Source organism: Melanotaenia boesemani, chromosome 7, assembly GCF_017639745.1.
Source record: "Melanotaenia boesemani isolate fMelBoe1 chromosome 7, fMelBoe1.pri, whole genome shotgun sequence".
Classification (NCBI taxonomy): Eukaryota; Metazoa; Chordata; class Actinopteri; order Atheriniformes; family Melanotaeniidae; genus Melanotaenia; species Melanotaenia boesemani.
Genome location: NC_055688.1, coordinates 14,578,829 through 14,605,428, shown reverse-complemented (window position 1 = coordinate 14,605,428; position 26,600 = coordinate 14,578,829). Strand labels below are relative to the sequence as shown.

The 26,600-nt window shown below is 39.9% G+C and overlaps 1 protein-coding gene across 1 annotated transcript in view; it reads right to left on the bottom strand.

Annotated features, from left to right (window-relative positions):
- The window catches only part of pdgfc (platelet derived growth factor c), a 64,126-nt gene extending 45,994 nt beyond the window's left edge, over nt 1-18,132 (bottom strand). The window contains exon 1 of the mRNA XM_041990936.1: nt 17,399-18,132. Coding sequence (XP_041846870.1) covers nt 17,399-17,576 — 178 coding nt within the window. The 5' untranslated portion in view covers nt 17,577-18,132. The remainder of the gene's footprint in view (nt 1-17,398) is intronic.
- Nucleotides 18,133-26,600: the final 8,468 nt, after the last annotated feature.

Below are 26,600 nucleotides of genomic sequence, written 5' to 3'. Positions count from 1 at the left end.
AAGCCATACATTCTCAAAATAGTGTGTGTTATTGGGTTACCGACTATGTATGCCACTGACATAGCGTCGTATATCACATCTCAGCATGTGCTAGGTGACATAATACAGCCAGTATGAGAAGGCACAGCGTCGATGATTTCTGCGACAGGTGTGTTTTTTATTTCTGCCCTTAAATGCATCAGAGCTGGGATATTTCACATCTCCATTTAATAGCTTCTGGTTCTTTTCTCACTCTACTCCAATGGCACATAAAGAAGACACAGAGGTGGTTTGATTTCCATTGGCATGCATGACTTGTGAGCTCCTGCAAGTATTTCAGGTAATGAGATATGAAAGCAAGAAAAATGTGCCCACATAAACTTCATAGGTTAAAAATTCCAGACACAGCACCTTCAATATGTGCCACATGGGCAACACATGGAGAATAAAGATGATTCTGTTGAGATGTAGCCCACAGCATATCAGTTTAACTCTGCATTAACGTGTTACAGCAAGTAAAGTAGTCCAGTAGTGTCACTGATGTGAAGTACATAATGTATGCATAAAATGTGTAACCATTGTCAATGTAAATGTTAATTCTATCATTTACCGAGTCTGAAATACTGTTGATAGACCACGTAAAAACTTTTTGAAGGGATATACCAGTACACTACTGTTCTCTTTAGTAGTCTTTCAACTTTATTCCCTGGTCAGAATTGTGTATGATTATTAAGCACAGAGGAAACTGACATCAATACCGGACAAAACAAAGACACAACATCTCCTGCTGAGCTTTTAAGTTACAAGTACAGCCAGATACAGTCAGCAATCTGCCAAACAAATATCAAGTTACATACTAGGGTAACAGAAATTAAACTCCACAAATAAAAAAACAACACTTGGCAGCACAAGCAGGAAAAAAAATATGCCAACATTTGACCAGGAAAACACCATTGATAAATTTGAATCCTCTGCCTTTTAAGATATGACTGGGGACACAATGGAGCGGTAATGCAGTAACTCTATTTTACAACTATAGAATATCAAATATAGTTTTAGATTTAAAATCTATATTTCCAGGTGTGCTGAGCTTCTTAGATTGAGCTCATACCAACACAGAGATCTTCATTCTTATATTGACTGATAAAACTGATTCTGCTCTGCTCTATGTGTGTCTACTTTAAATTGTATGAGGCTGTTTACACATCACTAACTTTCATTGCTGCTTTCTAAAATTAGCCTGCTAAATGATGGCTCCTGATAACCATGAAATGTCTCTGCTGCATCAGATGAACCTAGTGACTCTGTTTGACACATGATGGACATTTCAAATCATACCGAGGAGAAAACATGACTCGTTAAAATGATACAGCTGAGTTTCTTTGTGCAACAGTGTTAAAACTGACTAAAGTAATAAAAAAAAATGTAATGAAAATCATGTCATTGCTTTGGAATTGTGGTCCAATAGAAATAATAATAATAGAAATAATAATAATAAAAAGCAAACAAACATGATAAACTAATTTAGTTTATGTCACTCGTAAACTAATATTTTGTTGAATAATTCTTTGAGGCAATCAATGCAATCAAGTGTTTTCTGTAACTCTCAGTCAGACTTCTGCACCTGTTGACAAGTATTTTGGCCCACTGCTAACTGGCTAAGTGCTCTAAATTGTCCAGGACAGTTTTATTGGTTTGTTTTTAATTATTATTTAAACTCAATTTGATTCAAAATAAATGTCTTGCTTCACTAAATTATAATTTAGCATTTTTTAATTTATTATAACTTTTTTCAGTCTTCAGTTATTTGCTGCTATAGTAACGTACTTTTTCGGGTAAAAAGTGGTGTAAAGCAAATTTGGTAGTGAAACATAGGTTCCTTTTTCAGTTCGGCACGTTACTTTTCTTAGGGACAGATCTGACAGCTGCACCATCTTCCCAGCTGCATGCACACTTGCGCACTAGTCATAACTCATGAGCCCTCAGGATACGACACACTATATAAAACAGAAGCTGGTGGTAGCATGGCGAGTGAGAAATAGCCAACTTTAACTTTTGAGGGAGGAGGTATTCCCATTATTTTCAACTCATTGTGAGTGTAAGGTGTTTGCTGTGTCCCGGTGAAAAACTGTTGTCCACTGCTGTGAACTCAACTGCTAACCTTACCAAGCACTTAAAAGGAAAACATGCTAATGTCAGCTTGTAGCCCAACATCCCAGGGGAAATGATGACATGTCGAATCCAAGTCCAAATAAGTAGCTAAAACTTCAGTTTTACCAGGTAGCTAAACAAGAGTTGGACACACTTGTCGCTTCGTCCACTGACGAAGAAATAGAATAGAATAGAATAGAATAGAATAGAAGTACTTTATTCATCCCAAGCTGGGAAATTTAGGTGTTGCAGCGGTACAGTCATTTAGCAGTTGTGCTTCTTAAGGTAGCAAAAAAAAAAATGAAAAACAGTATAAAAATTTCAATATTTACAAGACTTATACAATTAGGTATTTAGCTATACACAGTAAGAGTGAGAATAGCCAGCGAATAATATAGTCCAGTGCAATGATTAGTAGTGAAGATGAGGAGTTTAACTGTGCAAGGTTGATCCAGTCAGTGCAAAGATTCACCAGTTACAACAGTCACTCATATTGTTATCTCTGAGACCATGATGATGAGTTAAACAGTCTTATTGCGTGTGGCAGGAAAGATTTCCTGAAGCGGTCCTTGAGACAGCGAAGCTGTCTGAGCCTTTTGGAAAAGGAGCTCCGCTGTCTGTCCAGCACAGGGTGGAGAGGGTGGTCCGGGTTATCCAAGATAGATAACAGTTTGTTCAGTGTCCTCCTCTCCATCACTGCTTCTAAAGTGTCCTGTCTGCAGAGCCAGCCTTCCTGATCAGTTTGTTCAGTCTGTTGGTGTCACTGGCTGCAATGCTGCCCCCCCAGCAGACCACAGATGAGAACAGGGCACCGGCCACAACAGACTGGTAAAAGATTTCCAGCATCTTGCTGCACACGTTGAACGACCGCAGCTTCCTCAGGAAGTAGAGTCTGCTGCAGGCCTTCTTGTACACAGCTGTGCTGTTGGTCTTCCAGCTCAGTCTGTTATCAATAGTCACTCCCAGGTATTTATATTCCTCAACCGTGTCCACATCACTACCCAGGATGCAGAGGGGCTGTGGAGCTGATCCCTTCTTCCTGAAGTCTAACACCATCTCTTTGGTCTTGTCCACATTAAGCAGCAGGTGATTCTTACCCGCCCACTCCACAAATCCGTCCACCAGCCCCCTGTACTCCTCCTCCCGTCCACCACTTATACACCCAACAACTGCAGAGTCGTCAGAATATTTCTGAAGGTGACATGACTCTGAGTTGTACTGAAAGTCTGTGGTGTATAAGGTGAACAGGAATGGAGAGAGCACAGTGCCCTGCGGGGCTCCTACATCACTCATCACCACATCAGACAGGACACCGCCCAGCCGGACAAACTGCGGCCTGTCCGTCAGGTAATCAGCGATCCAGGAGACAGAGGACCCGCCGACACCCATCAGCCGCAGCTTCCCACTCAGTAAAGAAGGCTGGATGGTGTTGAAGGCACTGGAGAAGTCAAAGAATGTGACTCTCACAATGCCTCCACTACCATCCAGGTGCGAGTGAGCTCGCTGCAGCAGATAGATGACAGCATCATCCACCCCCACACGTGGCCGGTAGGCAAACTGCAGAGGGTCGAGAGAAGGTTTCACCAGCGGCCTCAGGTGGGCCAACACCAGCCTCTCCAGCACCTTCATCACATGTGATGTAAGGGCAACTGGACGGTAATCACTGAGGCCAGATGGAGATGACTTCTTAGGAACAGGAACCAGGCAGGAGGTCTTCCAAAGTTGTGGCACCTTCTCCAGGCTGAGGCTCAGATTGAAGAGGTGCTGTAGAACTACAGACAGCTGGCTGGCACAGGTCCTCAGTATCCTGGGGCTGATACCGTCCGGGCCAGCAGCCTTGTGTCTGTTCACTCTCTCCAGCTGTCTCCTCACCTGCCAGGCTGTTACAGTCAAGCCAGGGGAAGGGGTTGGGGCGGGGGGAGGTGTTATGGGTTGAAGTCCAGTCTGATCCAGTGGGCTCACTGTAGGGGGGGGAGGGGAGAGCAGTGGAGCAGTTGGAAGAGGGGGGAGGTGTGGGATGGCTGGGGTAGGGGCAGAGGAGACAGGGGGAGTCTGAGAGCTAAACCTGTTGAAAAAGGTGTTAAGCTCGTTAGCTCTCTCCCTATTACCATCAGTCAGTCTGCCTCTCCCCCCACATCCTGTGATCTCCTTCATTCCAGACCACACCTCCCTCATGTTGTTCTTCTGGAGTTTGGCCTCCAGCTTCCTCTTGTAAGAGTCCTTACACTCCCTCAACTTGTCCCTCAGTTGGTGCTGCACCCTCCTCAGCTCCTCCCTGTCTCCAGACCTGAAGGCTCTCTTCTTCTTGTTGAGTAGGGTCTTCAGGTCGCTAGTGATCCACGGCTTGTTGTTTGGGAAGCATCTAACAGTCCTGGAGGGCATGACAGTGTCCTCACAGAATTTGATGTATTCCGTGATGCTGTCCGTCATATTGTTGATGTCCTCCCCATGAGGCAGGCAGAGTGCATCCCAGTCTGTGCAGTCAAAGCAGTCCTGCAGGGCCTCCTCAGCCTCCTGTGTCCACCTCCTCACTCTCCTTGTGGGCACAGGCTGCCGCCGGACAATAGGCACATACTTTGGTGAAAGCAGAACCAGGTTGTGATCTGATCTGCCAAGGGGGGGAAGGGCGGTTGCACTGTATGCTCCCTGTGCGTTTGCATACAGTAGGTCCAGAGTTTTATTGTCCCGAGTGGAGCAGTCCACATACTGAGTGAAGTCAGTCAGTGTTCTGTCCATGCTAGCATGATTAAAGTCCCCTGTGATTACCATGAAGGCATTTGGTTGCTGCGTCTGCAACCGGGAGACGACGGAGCTGATGACGTCAGCGGCGGCCTCCGCATCAGCTGATGGGGGAATGTAAACAGTTAACACAATGGCTGATGTAAACTCTCTTGGCAAGTAATACGGCCGTAGCCCAACAGCCAGCAGTTCCACGTTTGGGTTGCAGAGACGTTCCTTGACACGGACGTGTCCGGGATTGCACCAACGTTCATTCACATAAAGCACAATCCCTCCTCCCTTCTTCTTACCGCTGTCTGTCACGTCTCTGTCCGCCCGCACGGTCACAAAGCCGGGTATAGCAACGCTGTGGTCCGGAATATGTGAGTGCAGCCACGACTCCGTAAAACTCAGTAAACTGCACCCACGGTACTCCCTCTGTGTTTTAATCAGCGCCGCCAGCTCGTCCATCTTGTTCGCCAGAGAGCGCACATTCCCCATTATGATGGCAGGAACAGCAGGCTTGTATCTCCACTTCCCTGCCTTCACCCTCACTCCGGCTCTGCATCCCCGGCGTCTCCTCCGTAGCTCCTTCGGGATATCGTGCCTGACCCCCGGCAACAGTACAGGTTTACTCAGCGCTAACAGCTGGTCGCGAGAGTAAACAATGGGCCTGCCACTGTGAGCGTTGCTCCGGGTTACGAGGAGTAACGAGAGCAGCAATAAAAGTGAAAAGAAGAACTTGGAGCATACAAAAACCATTGCTGTTCCGTTGCAATAAATAATAAACACAGCGAAAAACCAAAGGAAAGATAAAATAAATACTAAATAAATACTAAATAACAGTAAAAGCACCCGCAGAACTGGAGCTGCTGCAACAGGCGTCCGACCAGGACGGAGGCGCCAACATGAAAATGTTGCCCATCAACACTCTTTTAAGATGTACACACCTTCTGAGCCTGACCACATCGACCAGGAGGAGGATGAAGAGCTGGGTGTTGTTTTCACAGATGTGGAAGAGTTGCTTGTGACCACAGAAGAACAGTTTTCTTTTCCCCGCATTTTAGGTGTGCTTTGCATACACTCAGTTTGATCTCGTGCAATGATGTCAACAAATGGCTGTCATCCAATAGTGATGCAAAACTTGTGTACAGGATTGTAATGGGTGCTGCTCTTTGGACTAAGGCAAGTTGTTCTATCGTGGCCTCTGAGATTGTAGATGAAACGTGCGAAAAAACTGATGGTGCCTTTATCAACAAGGTGGAATTCCTACCATGATGCCTTGCCCGTATCTGTGACATCCCTGCCAACAATTTGAATACACTTTGCAGTAGACTGGACATCAGAGCCCCGACAGAATGCAAACATCTACTCCTAAAGTAATACTGCAGTGTTTTGAAACCACTGACAGTGGCATTGGATATATTGCAAGGTGAAGACAACTGCTATCATGGTAGTCTTTTACCAACACTACATCACCCTGACCCTGATGTCCAGGATGCTTCCTCTCCAAAATGGACTGTCGAGGATAACAGCAGACCTAACAGGCGTGATTGTACAGGTACGCTGATATGATAAATTTTGATAAATCTGTTTTTGAAAACTTTGTGTCTTGTATATAATTTTGTCGTAGGCCATCAAGAAGCAATTCGCATTGGTGATGGAGAGCAGGGAAGCTTTAGTGGCTGTCTTGACATTGTCAAAATTAAAAGTTTGATGGATAGGCAAAGCGGAGAGAAGCATTGCATGTGCTTCTCATAATGGAGTGTCACACTCAAGCAGAGCCAGGTAAGAAAACTCTGTTTTACACTGAGTCGGATATATTATAGCAAGAACAGTTATGATTCATGACAGCATGTAAAGATGATCAGTCTATCTAGTTTAAAGGTAAAAGTCACAGAAATTACAACAAATTCGAACTTTGAAGTGAAATTGATAGACGGTGTTCAATGCAACATTCAAGGTAATAAAGCAGAATAATTAGACTGCCTTGTTTGCTTCAAGTTACATTTGTAACTCTCAACTTTTTCAAACCACATAAAGCATTTTTTTTGCTATGTGAGAATGTTTTTCTTGTCTACAACACTGATGTATTCACTTAGAAAAGCATGAAACAATACACTCACTAAGGGGAAATCGAGGGAGCTAAGTGGATAATGCCACAATGAATGACAGATATTTCTTCTGACAAGTAATTCTGACTCCAGGCTGACACGCTCCACCCTTCATGCAATACCAGAACCTCCCTCAGCTCAATTGTACTTTTTTTTCAGTTTCTATTTAGCTTTTTATATATGCTGCTTTGCTGTGTGCCAGCTTGTTATGTTGTAGCTACTTGGAGTGTTCTGCTAAATCGGCTGATAGCATTCACCAAGTCATTCCTCCAAGGCAGCAAAATCGCTACACGATTCAGGTAATTGCATACTACAGATTAGGGGAAATGAAAGAAAAGAAAATAAACATGACAGAAACATTTTCCTTTATTTTGGTTGTGAGAGAGAATGATGGTATAGTAATTTTAACAACTATTACACTAACTGTTACAACAAGGAGTTGCCAGCAAATGTTAAAAGAAAAAAAAATTTAAATGATATTGTCAAGCTGATGGTGCAACATACTTACAATTCTTATCGGTAAAGTATTAATATTTTAGAAATGAGATTTCTTAATGTGCAGCAGATGAAGGCAGGACAACAAGGCCTTTAAACACAGTGTAGATAAGAAATTGGAAGAGGACAAGCAGCTTGCTACAATGAATATGTTTTTTAATTTAAAAAAAATCCAGCCAATGTCATCAACATTAATCTGTTTCTTCACCAAGACTTAAGACACACTTGGGCACAAGAATGGTGCACTACTGGAACAGAAAGGAGGACAAAGTAGAGTGAGGAGGGAAAGGAGAGGAGGACAGACAAGGAAAAAGAAAAAAGGACACTCAGGACAGAGAGGAAAAATAGATGAGGGAAATAAAAGGGAGGAGATAGACCGGACAGATTTTCAGGATATGAATGTCAGATATAAGCCCAATTAATATTTTACTGTTATTTTAGATTTGTTGCTATAGTGATATCCAGATTTTTAAATGTATATAAGTATTTTTAAGATTTATTTTTTTGAAGGCTAGCATGTATTGTGACTTATATGTTCAGATTGACAGATATCTAATTTCTTTTGAAGTAAAAAAAAAATTTGCTCAGCTTTGATTGCTTTCACACTGCACTTAGTCTAATGAACTGAACCTTTTGAATAACGCATTCCTCTTCTTGTCTCCAAAAACTAAAAGCTCTCAGAGAGCCCAGACCTCTGCCAAGACATTACAATTTTAAAGCCATTCTACAACACCCTGTCAAAGTGTCAAAGTTCATGGATGTTCCCAGATGTTTGCGCCTTGATCTCCTCCAAAATCTAATCATTTGAACATTATTGCACTTTGAAGATTTCTTTAAAAAGAAAAAAAAAAAAAAAAAGATAAATGAAAATCCATACATTACTTTTTGAGTTATGTTGCCAACAGACTGACAGACAGATGCAGCTGAAAACATAACCTCTACCTTGGCAGAGGTAATTACTGAAGGAGAAGGAAAGACAAACAACAAACAAAAAAACTTGCTTATTTCTTGGTTAATGCACTTCTGTGTCTGACACATGTAGTCTGTTTCCTGCATTTCATTCACTTGAAGCAAAGCTGGACTTATCTTCCATATTGGATGCACATGAAAGTTCAGTTGCACATTGAAACCTCCCCAAATGAATCAGACTTTCTGTGTAAACAAACTGGGGTTTCATTAAGAATGACTGGTGTGAATTCCAAGAAAAGTTGTCACACTGCAAGGTACTGGGGACAACACCACTCCTGAGCTGAAAGCAAAGATTAATGTTGTATTTACCGTTTTCAGGTTACCTAAAACATAACTTAGAATAAGTGCAAATCTTTTCAATGGATAACTAGATCATACATCAGCTGAGTAAAAATTTGGAAGCAAGAAATTAATTACATCATTGCTTAGTTCATTACCTTAAAAACCATACTTAATGGGCAACTCAACAGTCTGCCCAGGTTTGAGTCCCAGGTTGGTGAGCCTGGGTGTCTGTGCAGACTATACTCTACATTACAGGTTACACCTCTGACCCAAATCCCTTGAAAACTCCCTTGTCTTGGGACACACAGTGCAGTGGCTGCCTAAAATGACAAACAGCAGGCAGGCAGTGGCACGCTTTGCTTGCCAAATACAGCACTCCATGTTCAAATAGTGCTGAAAGGGAAAACATAGGGGTTCCCAGTCTGGAGGTAGGGTTTGAGGGGAAAATTCTACTACTGCCAGCATACATAGACCTGCCTGTATGTAATATTGTAAAAGAAAAAATCACTTAAATGAACTGATTGTTTACATAGGACATTGTCCTTTTCTATATGTGGTTTTCACTTATTGGCCATTATTGGCTGCACTTATTCATTTAAGCATCAAAGTAAAGATTTTTAAAGTGTGTGCTGGAAAAATCTTCGTGGGGAGAATCAAAATTGATGCCGAGTCAAACTGTCTTTTACAAGTTTATTATAGCAAAGAGAAATATAAAAACCATGCAGTCGAGCATGCAGAGAGATCTCTCTGAGCAAACAAGGAAGTGTCACAAAGTTATATAGATCTCTGATCACGCCTTTACCAACTGTCATCATCATCATCATGACTTGATGGAGATCTCTATTAATAGCTGTTGCTAGGGGCAACGTAGAGAGAGTTCTTCGTAAAACGGAACTATTTGGAAAGAGTTTTACATAAAATGAAACTAGACAAATTTTGAGACAATACATGATCTTTTGCCCTGCTAGTAGACAGAAAAAGGGGAAGCTACAAGAGAACTGGCCAGCGTCTGTAAGTTTTGTTTTAGTGTGAAAAGGCCACATGATAATTTGTAAGTGTAGCAGTAATGCTGCATCTTGTGACAGCTTTAATAAAGTTTAGGCCAGCTCACACAATAATTTCTATCACAAGTGAAACAAACTTTCCTAAAGAAGCAAGTTCGGGAAACATCTGACCTGTGTTAGAGAATGAATCGAGATTCCAAAGCAGTTTTGTTTTGCTGGTTTAAGAGCTGTATTGTAATTTTAAATTAAAACATAGAGTTACGCACTATGAAGGAAACCACTTAAAATAACAGAGGAAATGTGAATGCCATCTGGCTACATTTGTAGCTTCTAGCAGAAAAGTCTTACCCTATATAAATCACCATGTTTGGTCTTGGCAGGACAGATTTTTTTAACAGTTGTCTGAGAAGGGAAACTAAAGATTGCTCTTAATTTTCTACGTGTATCCTGTGCAGTGTAATTTAAGGTGACACAATGGCACAATGACACAGCGAATTTGTAAGAGAGTATTTTTATGAACAAGAAAAAGAGCCAAAGAAGTGAAATGAGATGCTGGTTTAATGATAAAATGCTTTTGTTGCATAGCTGACAGTATTTTTAAGTTGGCTGTGTTTGGTACAGAGAATGTAATATATTTTCAAACAGAAGATGCAAAATCTGAAAGCTCTGTTGCTTCATTTAGACAGAAAAGCCTCCAGCAAACTGATCAATGCATCTATAATCAACTCATAACTGAAAAGGGGGTTAATTTGAACTGTGGAATGCATCTGGTTTCTATAAAGTTGAATATCTACAGACGAGTGACAAATTAAAGGAAAACCCTGAACCCCTGACCCCTACAGTGAGGGGATTCCAGGGGCTCTGGTATGCCGTGGGGGGTCATTTGGCTGACATGGTTTGGCTCCATTTGTCTACTTAGAGAGAGAGAGATCATTGCAAATCAGTATAAAGGTGCTTTATCCATTGATGAAACCTCTCTGAGTGTGAGTAGACTTCCCTCTGCTTGGATTACAGTGGCCCCATCAGTAAGGCACCAGGGGTCATGGAGGGATTTGATTAATATGAAAATGATGTGAATCATATGCTGTGGCTTTCTCCATCACTGGATCACAGCACATTTGAACACCTATGGGAGATTTGGAACGGACAAATCAGACAGCGAAGATCTCCAAATAAGTAAAAAGATGGAATAAAAGCATATTTTTCAAGGAATGGTGTTCACTTTTTCCAGCAGAGTTCCTGTAAGATCATTGCCAAACCACTATGAATTTTTTGTGTTTTGGGAGGATGTGGTGGCCCAACACTTTACTAAAACACTTAATGGGCACAGTTTAAAGTGGATTTTTAGTTCAATTTTATTGCTTTAAATTACTCAAAAATGGGTTAAAGTATCAGAAGACATTACATAAAGTGACCCACATAAATGTGGAGTAATACCATGTGGCATAACTTGGCATGTTATTCATGGGGAAATTCATAAGACCAGTTCTGAGACTTGTCTGTTGCCTAAACATACAATCACCAGAATTTTAAACTTTGTCAAAAGGCTTCTTTGGAGTTATAGTTTGCTTTTCCCCTTAAGTTTTAACTCAAAAGGAGAAATAATTTAACATTTTAGTTGTCAGTCAACTTGTCAGTCATCTCAAGATGAACAGGATTTGACTAGTGACTGTCATGACTGCTTAACATGATTTCCATTACAGCTGAAATAGTCATGATTCCTAATAAGACCACCCAACCTCTTTCCTGTTTGTTTAAATCCCCACTGCAAATGTCTTATTTGTCTACATCATAATCTAATGAATGCACAATGCACCTCTGTCCTCCAAAGTATGTATACGTGGTATTTTGCACATGTTCCCCATAGGCCTATGACCTTTTTAACCCTAGTCCTCCCCCTAATCTCATAATCTTTAGCGGAACAGCAGCCTCTGTGATCATTTGCAGGTCTACTGGAGTACATACCTTCCTCCAGTGGCGCTCAGGGGGTGATATGTGGGAATATAACAGGTAATCCTCATCTCCTACAAATATCTGCAGCTGAGTTTTTGTGATGAAATCTGGGTCTTTGCTGATGGATGGGCTGGGTCTGGATAAAAGCATGTCCTTCTACGGGAAAGAGCAGAGAAACCACTTGACCCAGAGAGGTGATATAAAGAGGCGGCTCTTGAGATGACTCGAGTGATTGAGGAGGTTAAATTGCAACTTCAGCTGGATGTGCAGTGCTGGCTTATCTGCCAGATAATCACTGCCTAATGTTAAATAGGACTGTGATCACTATGCCATTAAAGAAAAAAAGGCATCACAATATTATGAAGCAAGTTTATACAGGCCATTAGGTAATAAACTTGGAAGCAGGGTGATGTGTAACTTTGTATAATAGTCTGTTCGCTCTGACAGTAAATAGTGACTTTACTTTACCCTATTCAGTACCACTATCAAAAGCACTGTTAGTGCTGTGGCTTTGTAACTCATCGTGGCTCTTGTCTTTTGGAAAATGTATTTTATGAAAACATGTGCGGATGATTTGTGTTTGTAAATGCCTAAAGGAAAAAAAATGTTCCCTGCATTATATTTTCTGGCGCTATACTGTATATTCTGTCTAAAAAAGATAAACTTAAACAGATGAGACCTTTAACACTGGAGCTAAGGCGTAGGTTTGCATATTCATTGGGGACATGTTTCAAACAATGTTTTGAAAGAACAGCAATGTCTCTGCCAATTTTTGTGCAAACCCCTAAATTCATTACTTCTGGAGTGAAGTCATTACAGATAATTCCAGTGTTAGGTCCCAGAGGCTACCTCGCCATGGTGATCATCTAAAACATGCTAGCTGTGGTTAGCTAAAAGGGAGGAGGCTATTTGAAGGCATGCTCTACGCAAAGATTATGTCATTATGTAGGAAAGCTGATAGGTGTGCTGACAAGAGCAAGTTATCAAACCTGTCTGTACGCAAGATATCAAACATGAAAGGAAAAGTTCACAGCTGAGTTCCCTTTCTGTATTTCCTGCAATTCACAGCACACATAACTTAATTTGGTTCATTCCAACCATTTTTTTTTATGATCTAGGTATCATATCGCCAGCAGATAGAAAAGTAGAATCAGAATTTGCATTCTACAACCCAGAGCACAAGTAATGCTACAGGTACTATCAGCTAATGCTAAAATAACAGAAAAAAACAACTTTTGCTGATTTCATGATTGTTTTCAGCTGCTTCAAGCAGCCAAGTTCGGTTCCAATCCAACTAATTGTCCTTATATGTGAAGAGCTTCAATGAACACTGTTACACTTTGCAGACTACAACCTGAAAGAAATGTGTACAAAATTATGGCTTTATTATTTACTTTTTATCGTTATTATGATCCATTTCGCCCTGAAAGATCCACGCCTCTTTTGTTTGTTAAAGCCTCTTTCCAACCGCAAAAGCTTTACTCTTAGTTTAAACAGCAAACTTCCGCCACATGTTATCACTTCTCCCTGGGTCATATTGTGGTCTTTGTATTCGTGTTGTGGCTTTTGTATTGCTGTGACACTTCTGTATTACTGGGACCATGCAACAAATCTAGAGCTGGGCCGATACCGACACTAGCATCGGAAATACTCGCCGATCCTACCAAAAGTGAGGGGATCGGTATCGGCAAGTATTTCTGTCTAAACACCATCCGATACCATGGAAACAGAATCATAATTCTTTGTTTCCTGCTTAACACAACCCCACACAGACACAGGAAGTTACGTAGTCTTGCATGATCATTGTTTTGAGTTGGTAGGCAAAGAAGCAGCTGCACATGAGTCACTGTTGTCCTAACAATTTGTTTTAATGGTATGTTAGTAATTTGGCATCATTACTCATTAGAAAATCCCACTAGCAAAACAGCAACATGCCTAATATGCAGATTTGAAGTTTCCAGAGGCAACATGAATGCTGCCACATTTACCACCAGCGACTTTATAAAGCATTTTGGTTGAAATCAGGTGAAAGAGCAAAAGTTTGTTGCCTTAAAGGAAGTGTGCGACGAGCCACAGCAATAACAAATGTTGGCAAATGCTTTTAAAAAACATGAGGAATTTGCAGAAGAAAGCCAGAAAGCCAGCGCAATAACAAACAACGAATTTATTGTCCTGGAACAGCCCCTGTTCTTTGTGGAAAACGTTCACTGTATGTCCAATTTCAAGATAGTTTTTAATAGAAATTCTTTGATCCGAGTTTATTTACTCAATAATTAAAACAGTTCTGTGGCCATCATGGATTTTGCGTGTTAATAAAACATGAATTATATAAATAAATTTTAAGGCTGTCAAAAATAACGTGTTAACAGCAGTAACTAATTTATGTAAATAATTGCATAATTTTTTTAACCGGAATTAATGCTCCCTCATCCCCCACACTTTTCCTGGTTAGAGGGTTCAACACTCGCACTCTTTCATTTAAAGAAAATAAAAAATGTTTCCTGCAGTTCTCTACTAATATGCCTTCTCCTCCTCCAGTTCTACTCCTCCTCTCTCTTCTGTTGTTCCATAACCAGCTGTCGGTGATCAGCTTCTCTGGTGCTAGCGCTGTCTTTCTTGTTGTGCTTGTTTATTATTGATCTGAGAAGGAGGAAACTAGTGGTTTGTGGTTCATCTTATATTTAAACATAAGTATTGTTATTGGACGCACTAACAATAGCAAAAGTTTATCAGTCTTATGTCAATCAGATCCATGTCAATGTCAAGTGAAGCTGAAGAATGAAATAGAATTTATAGACCTCTTAATAAAATAACACTGGTATCAGATCCGTACTCAATATCAGCAGATACCTAAACCCCAGGTATCAAAATCAGTATCGGACAGAAAAAATGGCATCGGAACATCCCTAAACAAATCCATCATGAACACTCAATCAGCGCAACAACCATTACTGGAGGATGTCACCAGACCATGAGGATCCAATTGCAGAGGGAAATTACTTCAATACTAAAACTGTTAAACTATTGCATATCAGAATGACCTTTTCTTAATTATTACTCAGATAACATGGTGCACTGTTCAAAAATGCAAGCCAAGCAGGACTGAAAAAAAAAAAAAAAAAAAAAAAAAAAAAAAAATATATATATATATATATATATATATATATATATATATATATATATATATATATATATATAAATTGTCATGCACTGCTGCTTCCCTGATATACACAACTCCTTACTTTTGGTTTCACTTTTTTGGTTAGATTTAGGCATCACAACTACTTGGTTAAGTTTAGCAAATGCAACTTCCTGGTTTCGATAAGTCAATAAAGCTAGTTTGTTAAGCACCATAATGAGTATATTAGGTTTATGAAATGATTGTTTATTTAAGCACTGATTTATGATGTCAATCAAGCAGATTGAATAAAGATGCAGAAGACAACAAATGACTTAAAATAGTATGATTAATGGATCCCCTGAGAGACATTTTTAATCAAAGTAGGACAGAAAACAGCAGTATTCTACAACATTAGAGGGCGAACAGGCTGGAAACATAATGAGAAATTGGTAGTATAAAAATTAGTTTATAAAATAATTGGTTAAGTCTTTTTTTCACATAATAAATAAGTAAACAAATCCTGTGGTGGTAGTCAGAGTTATTTTCCCTCAGGCCTATTTCAATTCTAAAATTGTACGTTGTAGTTTTGTGGTACAATTGGATATCTCATTTAAGATTTTTTACAGCCATATTTTGAACACATGAATGTGACATATGCAATACTGTAAATTTCACTGGTCTATGTCCACTTCCTTTTTTACTTTTGTCAAAATAACCTGTAGTGACTGGTATTTATCTACACACTGCAGGGTCTCAATGGGAGATGGTCCCATCTGATATCTTATGGAGTCATCAGTAGCCACTTGCCAAGTTTAATACGACTGGGGACCGTAACTCACCAAGCAACTACTACTACTACACATGCCAGACAGATCTGGCTCTCTCCCCATCGGCAGATCGATATCAAATTGTCTCACAGAGCATTAGCAGTCAAGCGCAGCAGTACACTGAGGACTCAGACTTTTCAGTTAAAGGTTACAAATGACCTGGCCAGCTTTGCCCTCAACTAACATGTGACCCCAGCTTTCAAGAGCTTTTTGACAGTTTAACATCTTTTGCTCACCTCCTTGTTCACCACTTTCATCCTTTGTTTTCCCCTCCCTCTTCCCTATTGTTTTCCTTTCTCAGTTGTCCTGATTAAACCAGAATATCCTGACGGGAGGCTCTGATTTCCCAGCCCTGACTATTATTGTAGTGTAGTCAGCTCCACATGTCCTCTCAAAAGTTAGTCAAACCTACTGGCTACAGAAGTTTGAGTAATAAATAGTTTGACCAGTGCAACATCTGCAGCATAAATACATGTTGCGCACATGTTGAGCAACAGTAAGAGGCCTCTTTGTCTTCTAGTGCTGTGGTACAATGCTGACAAAATTATGCTTTGTAACACTGAACTATTTATTGCACTTAATTTATTATCATCAAAAGTAAGCATCATCATCATCAAGTCCCTTAGACACAGGCCAATAAAAGTGTTCTTTGGTTGCCAGGTAATGAAATTCCCTTTACTAGCATATGATTTCCTGCTCAAGTGGTAGACACATCAAGTGACCATGACATATTAAACACGTTGACCAAACCCAGTTTACAAAATGCTGATTTTAACAAAAACTGTCTATATAAAGAGTCTTTACAGAAGAAATATAGAACTAACTGCATAGAACCTGATAAACTGCTATTCAATACAACCCACACCTCAAATTAGTTTTGTTAATATGAACATTTTCATCAATTATTTAAAAAGGCAAATATATATATATATATCTTTATTAAAAAGTACTTTTCCACTTCACTGTGAGATTAATTGGATATAGTTTGACTGCAGGAAACAAAAAAATTCACATTTTATGATTCCCATGTGGAGAAACAGCATTTCCTTTGGCAAACTGATTATTTCCCTTACATTTGCCTGTGAGCTTAGTGTTTGATCTTTGTGTTAAAATGCCCAAAGTAAAAAGGTAATTTTGAGGAGGATTCTGTAAATGTCATGAGTTTTAGTTGCCTACTACATAGCAGGATGAGAGGAATAAGAATTGTTTACAATCTTTTTTTTTTTTTTTTAATTTTTATAAGGTTACAAAGATACCCTGTGCTCTGTGTGCACCCCCACTCACCACAGTTACAAAGATCCCCCTTGTTAAATTATCCATGATGGCAAAAATCACTGCAGGTTAATTATTTACTAATCGTGCTTGAGATACATAAATCATCAACATGAGTTCATACATAACACTGAAGAGTTAAATTTCTGAATTTATGTACTTGAGTGCAGTCAGTTCAGAAGGTAAGTAAATTACATGGCCGGGAGCAACTACTGCTGAATGAATGGAGCCTTTTTGATCATAAGGAAAACTTCTCCCGAGGGACGTGGAATTTCAGGAGGGTTTCCCCTCTTAAACATGCATACACGGTTATACTTTAAAAGCAAAAGGTAATTTTCCACTTCCTCTCGGATAATGCTCTTTGAACTCACTGAAATGGAACCATTCATGCAATTCCACATGCGCCTTTTTACAAGAATGACTCCAAGTCCAGAAAGAAGGAGTCTTTTGTAATGTGGTGTGTGAGTCATTTCCAGCTTGGCTTGAATGACACAAAACTCAGCGTAAACTCACCGTTTTGCTCCTTTACACTTGGAAGATGAAATTTGCTGACATGACTCGATTCAGCTTCCGTGCCATATTGTTGGAGAAGCGATGCAAGAAGGAATATTAATGGAAGGATCATTTGGATGAGTGGTAGTTGGCGATCACAAAGCGCTGTAGACGGGATGGTTTGTATCACCACACACATGCGTCGTTTACAGGACACCAGTACTGTTTTGGACACATTTGTGGAGGACAGAGGCTGAGTAAAATCCACATAATCTTAATCATCAGTCCCTCCGCAGAAAGTGAAACTTTAACTCGATGGATGAGAAGAAATCCGCTCTTGAGCATTCAAACCTGCCTCTGCTGTGCAGTGCAAGTGCGCACCTGTTGGTTCTGTGAAAAGTTGGAAACGGAGTTGAGCAGACTTTGGTTTTGAGCAGTTAAAATTCTGACTTTAGTTGGAAAGTCGTCCTTGTGCATGCATATTATCTACGTTACGAAATCATTAAAGATAGCCTAAGCATTTTGGCTCAAGTTTGCGGCCACGGTTCGTTCTTCTCTCCGTCATATAAATCCCAGCAGATCTTTACGCATTAGTGCAAAAGCTCACACACAGAGGCAGCAAGGGACTCCAGCAACCTGATATAGTCTGTACCCAGAAACCATCCGCAACAGCGAGACGAGTTCTGTTGTCTGGCGCGGTCTGGAGTCATAACTTGGAGGCTGAGATAAAATATCGCTGCGAGGACGGGGTTGGGTTTTTGGAGACTGGCAACTGACGGCACAACAGGTGCTATACATAAAGCAAAACTTCCCAGCCGAGGAAACTCCCCAGGATGTTAACCATTCCGTTGCTGTCTGATTTAATGAGGTGTTATACTGTTCGGTTTTGTTTCCCTTGTTGTAGTCTCACGCGTTTCCAGTGCTGGAGAAGTTTCAAGGTATAACCAGCTCGGTTTATTAAGGGACAGTCTTGATACCAACCAATTCTTAAAATAACTGCAATTTCTCTCTTCCACAATTATTGAATAACTTATAATACTGCAATAAAATTCTAATTAAATCTCCATTCCATTTTCACGTATTTTTTCTAAAAGAAACAGCTTAGTGTGTTCCAGGAAAAAAAAATAAACAAATAAAATTTCACTGCCTCTTTGTGTACCGCTGTGTCAGTGTTCATGAATATCTTTTTTTTCCCCCTTTTCTCATCCGGCTTGGCTCCAGGATTTGTGGCCCAGTTACATTTTCAGCCAAGTGCACCACAGTCCATCAAATTCATAATGTTTACATGGTTAAAGAGTGCAGTCCAGTGTACATATTCACATCAGATCATTACTCAAAGTGAAACTTTCTACAAGAAACAAAAAGTTTAAATCTGAAAAGCTTAAAAACTGATTCGTCTTTCTCTGCAGAGAAATTAAAGATAAATGCCCACCTAAAACAAAAATCTTTGTCATGCTGTGTGCGCTCTGCTAGATGTATTCATGGAAGGAAATGTTTAGGGGCTTCTCAATTTGTCAAATCAAAGCAGAAACATCATTTGGAACAATACTCCCTCCTGTTCCCAATTTCCTTTCTCCCCAGCACAGTGTACCTCATCAACTGTGTTTTATGTGGTTCCTCCCATCCTATTGTTGGCAAAATCCACCAGTTCATCCCCCTGCCGTATGGTTAAGTCTGCTGCAGCACAGACACAACAATCAAAGGAGAGCTGGAGACATATTGAACCCATTGGGCTAGACACATGATGCAATGCTGCAGCAATTTACCCCCAGTCTCACATAGCTCAGAAACTACCACCTCAAAAAGAGTCTAAAGCAGGCATTGCTGCAGCATCAAGGTATGAAAGAGATTTTATTGGTTTTAATCAAAGTTAATGGTTGAAGAAGCATGGGGCATTGATTCAGTCATTTCATAATTGCACTGCCCCCATGGAGAGGGCCATATAGAGGTCCTCATGTGCTTGCTGCAAGGGCCAAGGCCCTTTGTGTAAAGGAGGGTATCACATTCCAGTTCTGCAAGGGCCTGCAGCAGATGTCAGCACTTCACATTGTGGAATCCCTCTCTTTTCCTCTCGCACACACATACACACACTCATTCACCCCATGAGGTTTTGTCTGCAAAATGCTGGGTATTTTGTCTCATCCACACCACTAACACGGTGGTCTTGTAAAACATGGAAGCTTTGATACATGGAAATAAAATGAAAAGAGGAAATTAGTAACAAGGTAAACAGTTTGGGTCAAAGCTTACATGTGTAGACTTGCTGGCCTGGAGGAGGGCTCTCTGTCCACTGAATAGACTGGAGATGGAAATGTATACAATGGAGAATTAACAACTTATGGATAAATCCCATTAGGCTTGCTTGCTTTTTAGTTGTGACACATATTGTCAAACAAGCAAATGCTCTCCACCATTTAGTCTAAATATGATGCATCAAATCTTTCACAGACTCTGTAAAAAAACAGTGTTGTTCAGAGTAAAATGAAGAGAAACACAAGGGAGTGGACATGTTTCCTCAAATCAAATTGTTTGCTTTCCTTTGATGCTTGAAAAGTTCTCCTGAATAAAAACAACGATCCCATGTTGAATACTTAAGCTCTTAAGATTCTTTGCCCATTAGTTTGTTATCACACAATTATATCAGTAGGATCATACTTTTCTGGTCATGACTGAGATTTAGAGTGTTGCCTCATGGTGATCAATTGCCCCTGACTGCACTTGGCTTTGAAACCAGAGCCCCCTGGTGGTGCCCTTCAGGCCTACAGGCAGCCTCTCACCCTTTGTGCTTTACTTCTGCCACCCAGCTGTTAAAATGTTTCTGTTTAAAACAAAAGCTGTTTTTATTCCGGTCTGGGAAGCATATTTCATCCTGTGATTCAAAATATTTCCTGGATAAAATACTCTCCTGCTGCCTTCTGATGGAACCATCCATCCATTGTCTAATCTGCTTATCGCATTTAGGGTCACGCAAGGGTTGAAGTCTTCATCTTCAAGTATATTTGATTTCTATCTCTGAAAACACTCATCAGTGCCATAGTAAAGACAGCTCCAGACAGTTGTTTTTCACTGCCTGGTTTGCTCTTGTCATTCACAGTTGAGGGCTCACAGCCTCTGCAAAGTAAAACTGAAGGGTTTCATAGAGGCAATAACCTTTAAGTGATTTATTATTCAGTCTGGAAATGCAGAATTCTCTATGTTTAATCTTTTTCTGGTTCGGTAGTTATCCATGTGCTCATATTAAAGTAATAAGTAAGTAAAGTAATATACTGTAATCAAATCCCTTATACTCAAGATTTTCAAAGGGCAACTCTTGATAAAATATTTAGTTAAAGTATTTATCAGTATAGTTTTAAACAGCTGAGTTAAATTGATGTATTAACATGTAATCAGCAGTTGCTTAAGGAGGATAAAAGAATAAAATGTTAATTCATAATCAATAATGCATCACATTTTTAACATACTTTTATGTTTTGCATGACAAATCCTGTTCTTGGATAGAGAGATATTCATGTAAAGTACAAGTATTTAAAACACGACTGCAACACATTCTTTACAAATGTCAAAAAACACAGTTTAGATTAATGACAGTATTAAGAATCTTCTGCTTTGACGGGTTATTCTAGATTTTTATTCACAAGGTTAATCTTGCGAAAGAAATCTTTCATGTCCGTTACAGAGAATTCAATGTCATGGTGCCTGTTTTGTCAAACAAATATGAAGCATGCTGTGCTGTTGTGCATGTACATCTTAGTACTGTTTTTTGCAATAGAAGTGAATGCCAGGGGAAGAAAAAAACACTGAAGAGAGAAAGAAATAAGCTACAATTGCTTTGATGACATAAAAAATATAGAATCTATGATTCAAGCAAAATACCATTAATTGTGTTTTTTTTTTTAAAAATACAATATTAGACTCTCATTCTGAAAGAATTTCTATTCCTCAAGGACTCCCCTGGAGTTAAAAAGAGGCCAAAAATTCTTGAGAAGGAGCTCTCTACCTAAACAGCTTCCTGGCTAAAAGCCACTCTAGTAATTTTGGTTTATGTTGCACTTATGCAATATCTGCTGATGGGGAAGACCCAGGTCCCATTATAGCTATCTGCTCACATAATCATTCAAAGATCAGATCCTTAACATTGCCAAAACTCTGAGACGTCATTGTACTGGAATCCTGCAGTGAGCAGTGATGGACTGTATCTGCAACTCTGAGCTGTGTGTTTGGTAGCAGGACAGGCTTCCTGGCTTAAACTTGTGGTGCGTGTTAGTTTCTCTTTCCTGTCCTTTCCACCCCAACTGATCGAGGCAGATGGTCGCCCTCCCTGAGCTGGGGTCTTCTAGAGGTTTTTTTCTTTATGACAAGGTGAAAGCATTTTGAACTAACTTTAAATTGAACAAAAAAATAATGAAAAAAATGGCATTCCATATATGTACACTTATTTCCCTTGAAATAACTAGAAATCATACTAGAAACAGCATAACCAGTGAAATATATGTCAGAAATGAAGCAGTCTAGCAAATTCTATCAGCATTGCTGGTCTTTGTTTTATCTTTATCTGTTTTATCTTGTTTATCTGGGCGATGTGGCTCAGTGGGTAGAGTGGTTGTCTTGTAGTCTGAGGGTTGCCGGGTTTGATCCTCGGCCTGTCGAGCTTATGTTGAGGTGTCCCTGAGCAAGACACTGAACCCCAAATTGCTCCTGATGGGTCGTTGAGCACCTTGCATGGCAGCTTCCACCATCAGTGTGTGGAAAGGGTGAATGTGGTGGATGATGTAAAGTGCTTTGGGTATCACTCTAGGTACAGTAAAAGCGCTTTATAAATACAGACCATTTACCATTTATCTCAACCCTTGAGTTACAGCTCCTCAAAGTGTCATTTACTCTGAAAACTCAGATGACACATGTTTCTTCCTCTTCCAAGCAGTTTGTCCTGTCACTGATGTGAAGTTTTTACTAGGAAGTTTTTTTTTTGTTTTCAGTCCATCACTTCTTAAATGAAAACATAGTGAAAAAAAAGATGTTCAGCAGTGTGTCTGTAGTAGCAGAAGTATGGATCCCAGATATTATACCATAATAGGTTATATCAATCCAGTCTGACATATTCTGGGATCAGCATCATACTGTGCATCACACCAGTACTTTAAAGTCATCCAGAGAACATTTTTCCAAACAACAGAAAGATCCCTTTTGCTTGGCTGCTTGCCCCTTTACTGTAACACCAGAACCATGACCTGTGGCATGAATCATTAATCTATGCATATGGAGCTGATTAATTTGTGAATGCAAATGGAATGTCATGTCAGTTTCTATTGGGATTAATGTGGGAAGGTCACCCACGTTGTTTGACATAACATGATGAATGAGATACGGATCACGTTTTGAGGGGAAAATCTGTTGTGCTTGGTTAGGGATTTTATTTGCACCATTCGGAACAAAAATTCGATTTCTTTTTTATTTCTTTTCATGTGTTTTCATCACATAAATGAAAAATGACACAATTGCTTCTGTGGAGTTTTTAGAAATGGGTTATTATGTTAAAAATTATATTGTTATGACCGCATTTTAAATTAATTTCATGTTCTGGTTAAAAAGAAGAAATGTACATATCTGAGAAATGTAAATACTTCATAACACATGAAAGTATATTTAAAAAGTAGCTACAGCCACAATTAAAAAAAAAAAAAAAAAAAAAAAAAATCATAACATTTAATTAAAAAAAAAAGCATAGAAACCATGTCAGATGTTTAATGAGTCATATTTCACTATTTAATAGAAAATATTAAATCATTTTAAATTTTCAACTTACCTTAAACAACATTATAAACTCGTCAGGAGGTAACATCTAGGAGTTGGACGTCTGATGACTCATTTATTACTTTCATATTTTTAAATTGTTTCTATATAATTTCAGTTTACATTTCATCATTCTGGGGGATTTTATCCACAGAAGGTTTAGATGAGTTTTTTTTTTATTTTTTGTTACTGTCCTGTGTTCATTGTCTTGTCTGGTTTCCTGTTTTATTTTGGTAGTTCCTTTTCTAGTTTGTTGCATTTTGTTTTATTTTTCTGTGCATTAGCTCACCTGGTTCTCATTGTTAATTCACTCCACCTGCATCTCGTTAGTTGTGTTCCTGTTGTATGGCCCTTGGTTTAAGTCGGTGTTTATCAAACCCTTGTGGTATTCCCCTGTCGTGGGGTTCCTGAGTTTCTTTGTTCTTTTATTAAAACTTGTTCCTGCACCAGTCTCCCTCCAACTAAGCCTGAGTCCTGATATTGGGTCCACACTTCCACTGCACCGTGACAGAAGGATCTGACTATAATGGATCCGGTAGACCACAAACTCTATGAGGAGGCTTTGCATCTGGTCAAAAAGGCCTACATTGATAGTTTGGTGGGGCCTTACCTTCATTGCTATAAACAGCCAAAAGGTTAGTGGATCCATTGACTGTCTAGCCCAAGTCATTCAGCTTTCCAGATACAGCCAATGTGCTGACTGAGGTCGAAATGGGCTGTTTGAAGTCTGTCAGTCAGCTCCACGGCCCACTCCTTCGGTGTTGCCGCCAGCTCCACAACCCCCGTTCACCGCTTCAGCATCACACACCAGCGTCCAGGTCCCGTCTAATGCCGGCACCTGTGTCCCAGCTCTGGTCCATGCCGCCTCCCAAGGATCCTGTTTCCGAGGAGACCACTCCTCCACCTTTTAATGCCAGGGCCTGTTTTTGGTCAGGACACTCCTCCGCCTCCAGAGGTTCCTGTCTCCAGGGGGTCCTGGGTCAGGACACTCCTCCACCTCCCAAGGTTCCAGTGCCGAGGAGATCACTCCTCCTTCACCTTTTAATGCCAGAGCCTGTCTTTGGGTGGATCCTGCTGGACTCCCCAGAGGATTCCCAGCTCCTGCTGTAGCATCCTCCAGGCCGCCCTCCTTAGCCCAGTCTCCTGGACAGTTTGTTCTGACCTGCTCCCTCCTGTGGTCCCTTCCATGGGTGGAGCGGGTGGAAGGGGATGACATAGGGGTCACCATATTTCTCCTGTCATGATCTGTGTTGTTTTTTTTTTTTGTTTTTTTAAAACCGTCCTGTGTCCATTGTCTTGCCTCGTTTCCTGTTTTAATTTGGTAGTTCTTTCTCTGGCTTGTTGCATTGTTTTTCCTGTGCATTAGCTCACCTGGTTCTCATTGTTAATTCACTCCACCTGCATCTTGTTAGTTGTGTTCCTGTTATATAGCCCTTGTTTTAAGTGAGTGTTTGTCAGATCCTTGTGGTATTTCTCTGTTGTATGGTTACTGAGTTTCTTGATTCTATAAAACTTCAACTCAAAACTTCAACCTCCAACTAGCCTGAGTCCTGCTATTGGGTCCACACCTCTGCTTTACCGTGACAAGATTAAAATGTAGTGACAAGATTAAAATGTAGTGATTTGTGCACAATAAGGTATCATAAGGATCCTATCATTCCAGTTATATCAGAGTACTGAATTTTCTCAAATTTAAATCAAAGGAAGCTTTTTGGCACAGACCCCATGCAGTAAATTAATGCAAAAAGAGTACCTTTAAATTTATTTATTTTTTGCATTTTTTTGCAGACTCTCATGCTGTTTCCTGTCACTCATGAGTCAAGAAATTTTCTGATATGACTTATACTTTTTGTACAATGATTGTTAGAGGTCATGTTTTTAATCCCCTGTGTGCCACGGTGGTGCTGCACTTCTGACCCCCATATTTTCCACCAAGGTTGGAATCATCATTGAAATCATTATAGGAATCAAACACTCATCAAGCACTGTGTGATATATTCCAATATGGCGGTCAAACATGCCCTATACAATCTCAAACATTCAGTCATCTTTGTTTTGAACTTATCAAACAGAAGCAGATGTTATACAGAATTTTCCTCTGGTGTTAACAATTCACCATTTCAATTATGATAGTCTTGTGTATGTATGTAGTGATTTGTTTTCTATCACAAGAAAATGTATAAAGCAATTATCCTACAAGGCTCCTACATATAGGGTTCAGCATCTTGCCCAATAACAGTTAAATATGTGAAGGGGATTAGTGTATTAAACCATCTCTGACTGGTGGATACCTTATCATTGTAAGAACTCTCTTCACCTTTATATGAACTTCCTGTACCACTTCGTAGCTTCACAACCTTCGATTTCCTTCAGTAAAAATACATCTTTTTTACATACCACAAAAGGAAAGCTCTCCTCTACATAGAAAGCTTTGCAGCATTAAAGAACATCAATCATATACCACATAAAAGTCTCTTACAGTATATGGTCCATAAAATGACTATACAAATGGTTTTTCACTTACTGTATTATAAAAATCAATAGCATGACCATAATAAGAGAAAATACTTAATGGGTTTGTAACAGGTGGGTCTTATGCCAAAAACTTTGTCACAGTCAATAAGTTTGGTAGCGGTCATATCAATCATTTATTAATTCATTCATCTATTCTTCAGTGCATTCAGCCATGATGCTGATTTATAACAGGGTTACTCCACTACGAAGATACAAATCACATTATAACCTGCTTTAAATCTCAGGTGTACTTTAAGAAGACAAACTTCCAGCACACAGAGGCAAAAAAAAAAAAAAAAAAAAACTGTTTCAAAGAATACAAAATGCTTATTTGATAGCTGTTCTGGTGCTTTTAGTATCTCCAATCTTTTTAAGTAAACAGTTGGTTTTGCTTAGAACTGTGGATTTAATCCGGATTCAACTGTATTTATTTCATTTTTATTGATTTAGCTCCGTAATAATTCACACTACATTTAAGTGGCTTCTGATTTAATCAGATAACATCGACATTTGTATCTGATGGCTAAAACATATGGATTCGTCTTTTATCGAGAGGCATTTTCTCCCTGCATTTCTCATTTACTCATTCATATTTGACAGATTCTGCTTTAGATCTGAATTGATTAATTTAAGACAAAAAGTTTAATAAACGGGCAACATCAGATCTCACGTTCTGACCCTGAACTGTAGGTTACAGCATCCTAAACCTATTTGCTGTGTTATGGTGTATGCAGTCTTCTCTGTTAACGTCCATCGGCTGATAAATACCACACAGACGCTGCCATTAATACTGAGCCGTTTACTCGCATCACGTGCCTGAGAGCATGTGGGTTTGCTGCCGTCATGTCATGTCACGTCTGCGTTTAGCGGCGGCTGAGGACGTGGAGGCGGGGAGCGGCTGTCCGTGTTGCTGATGAGA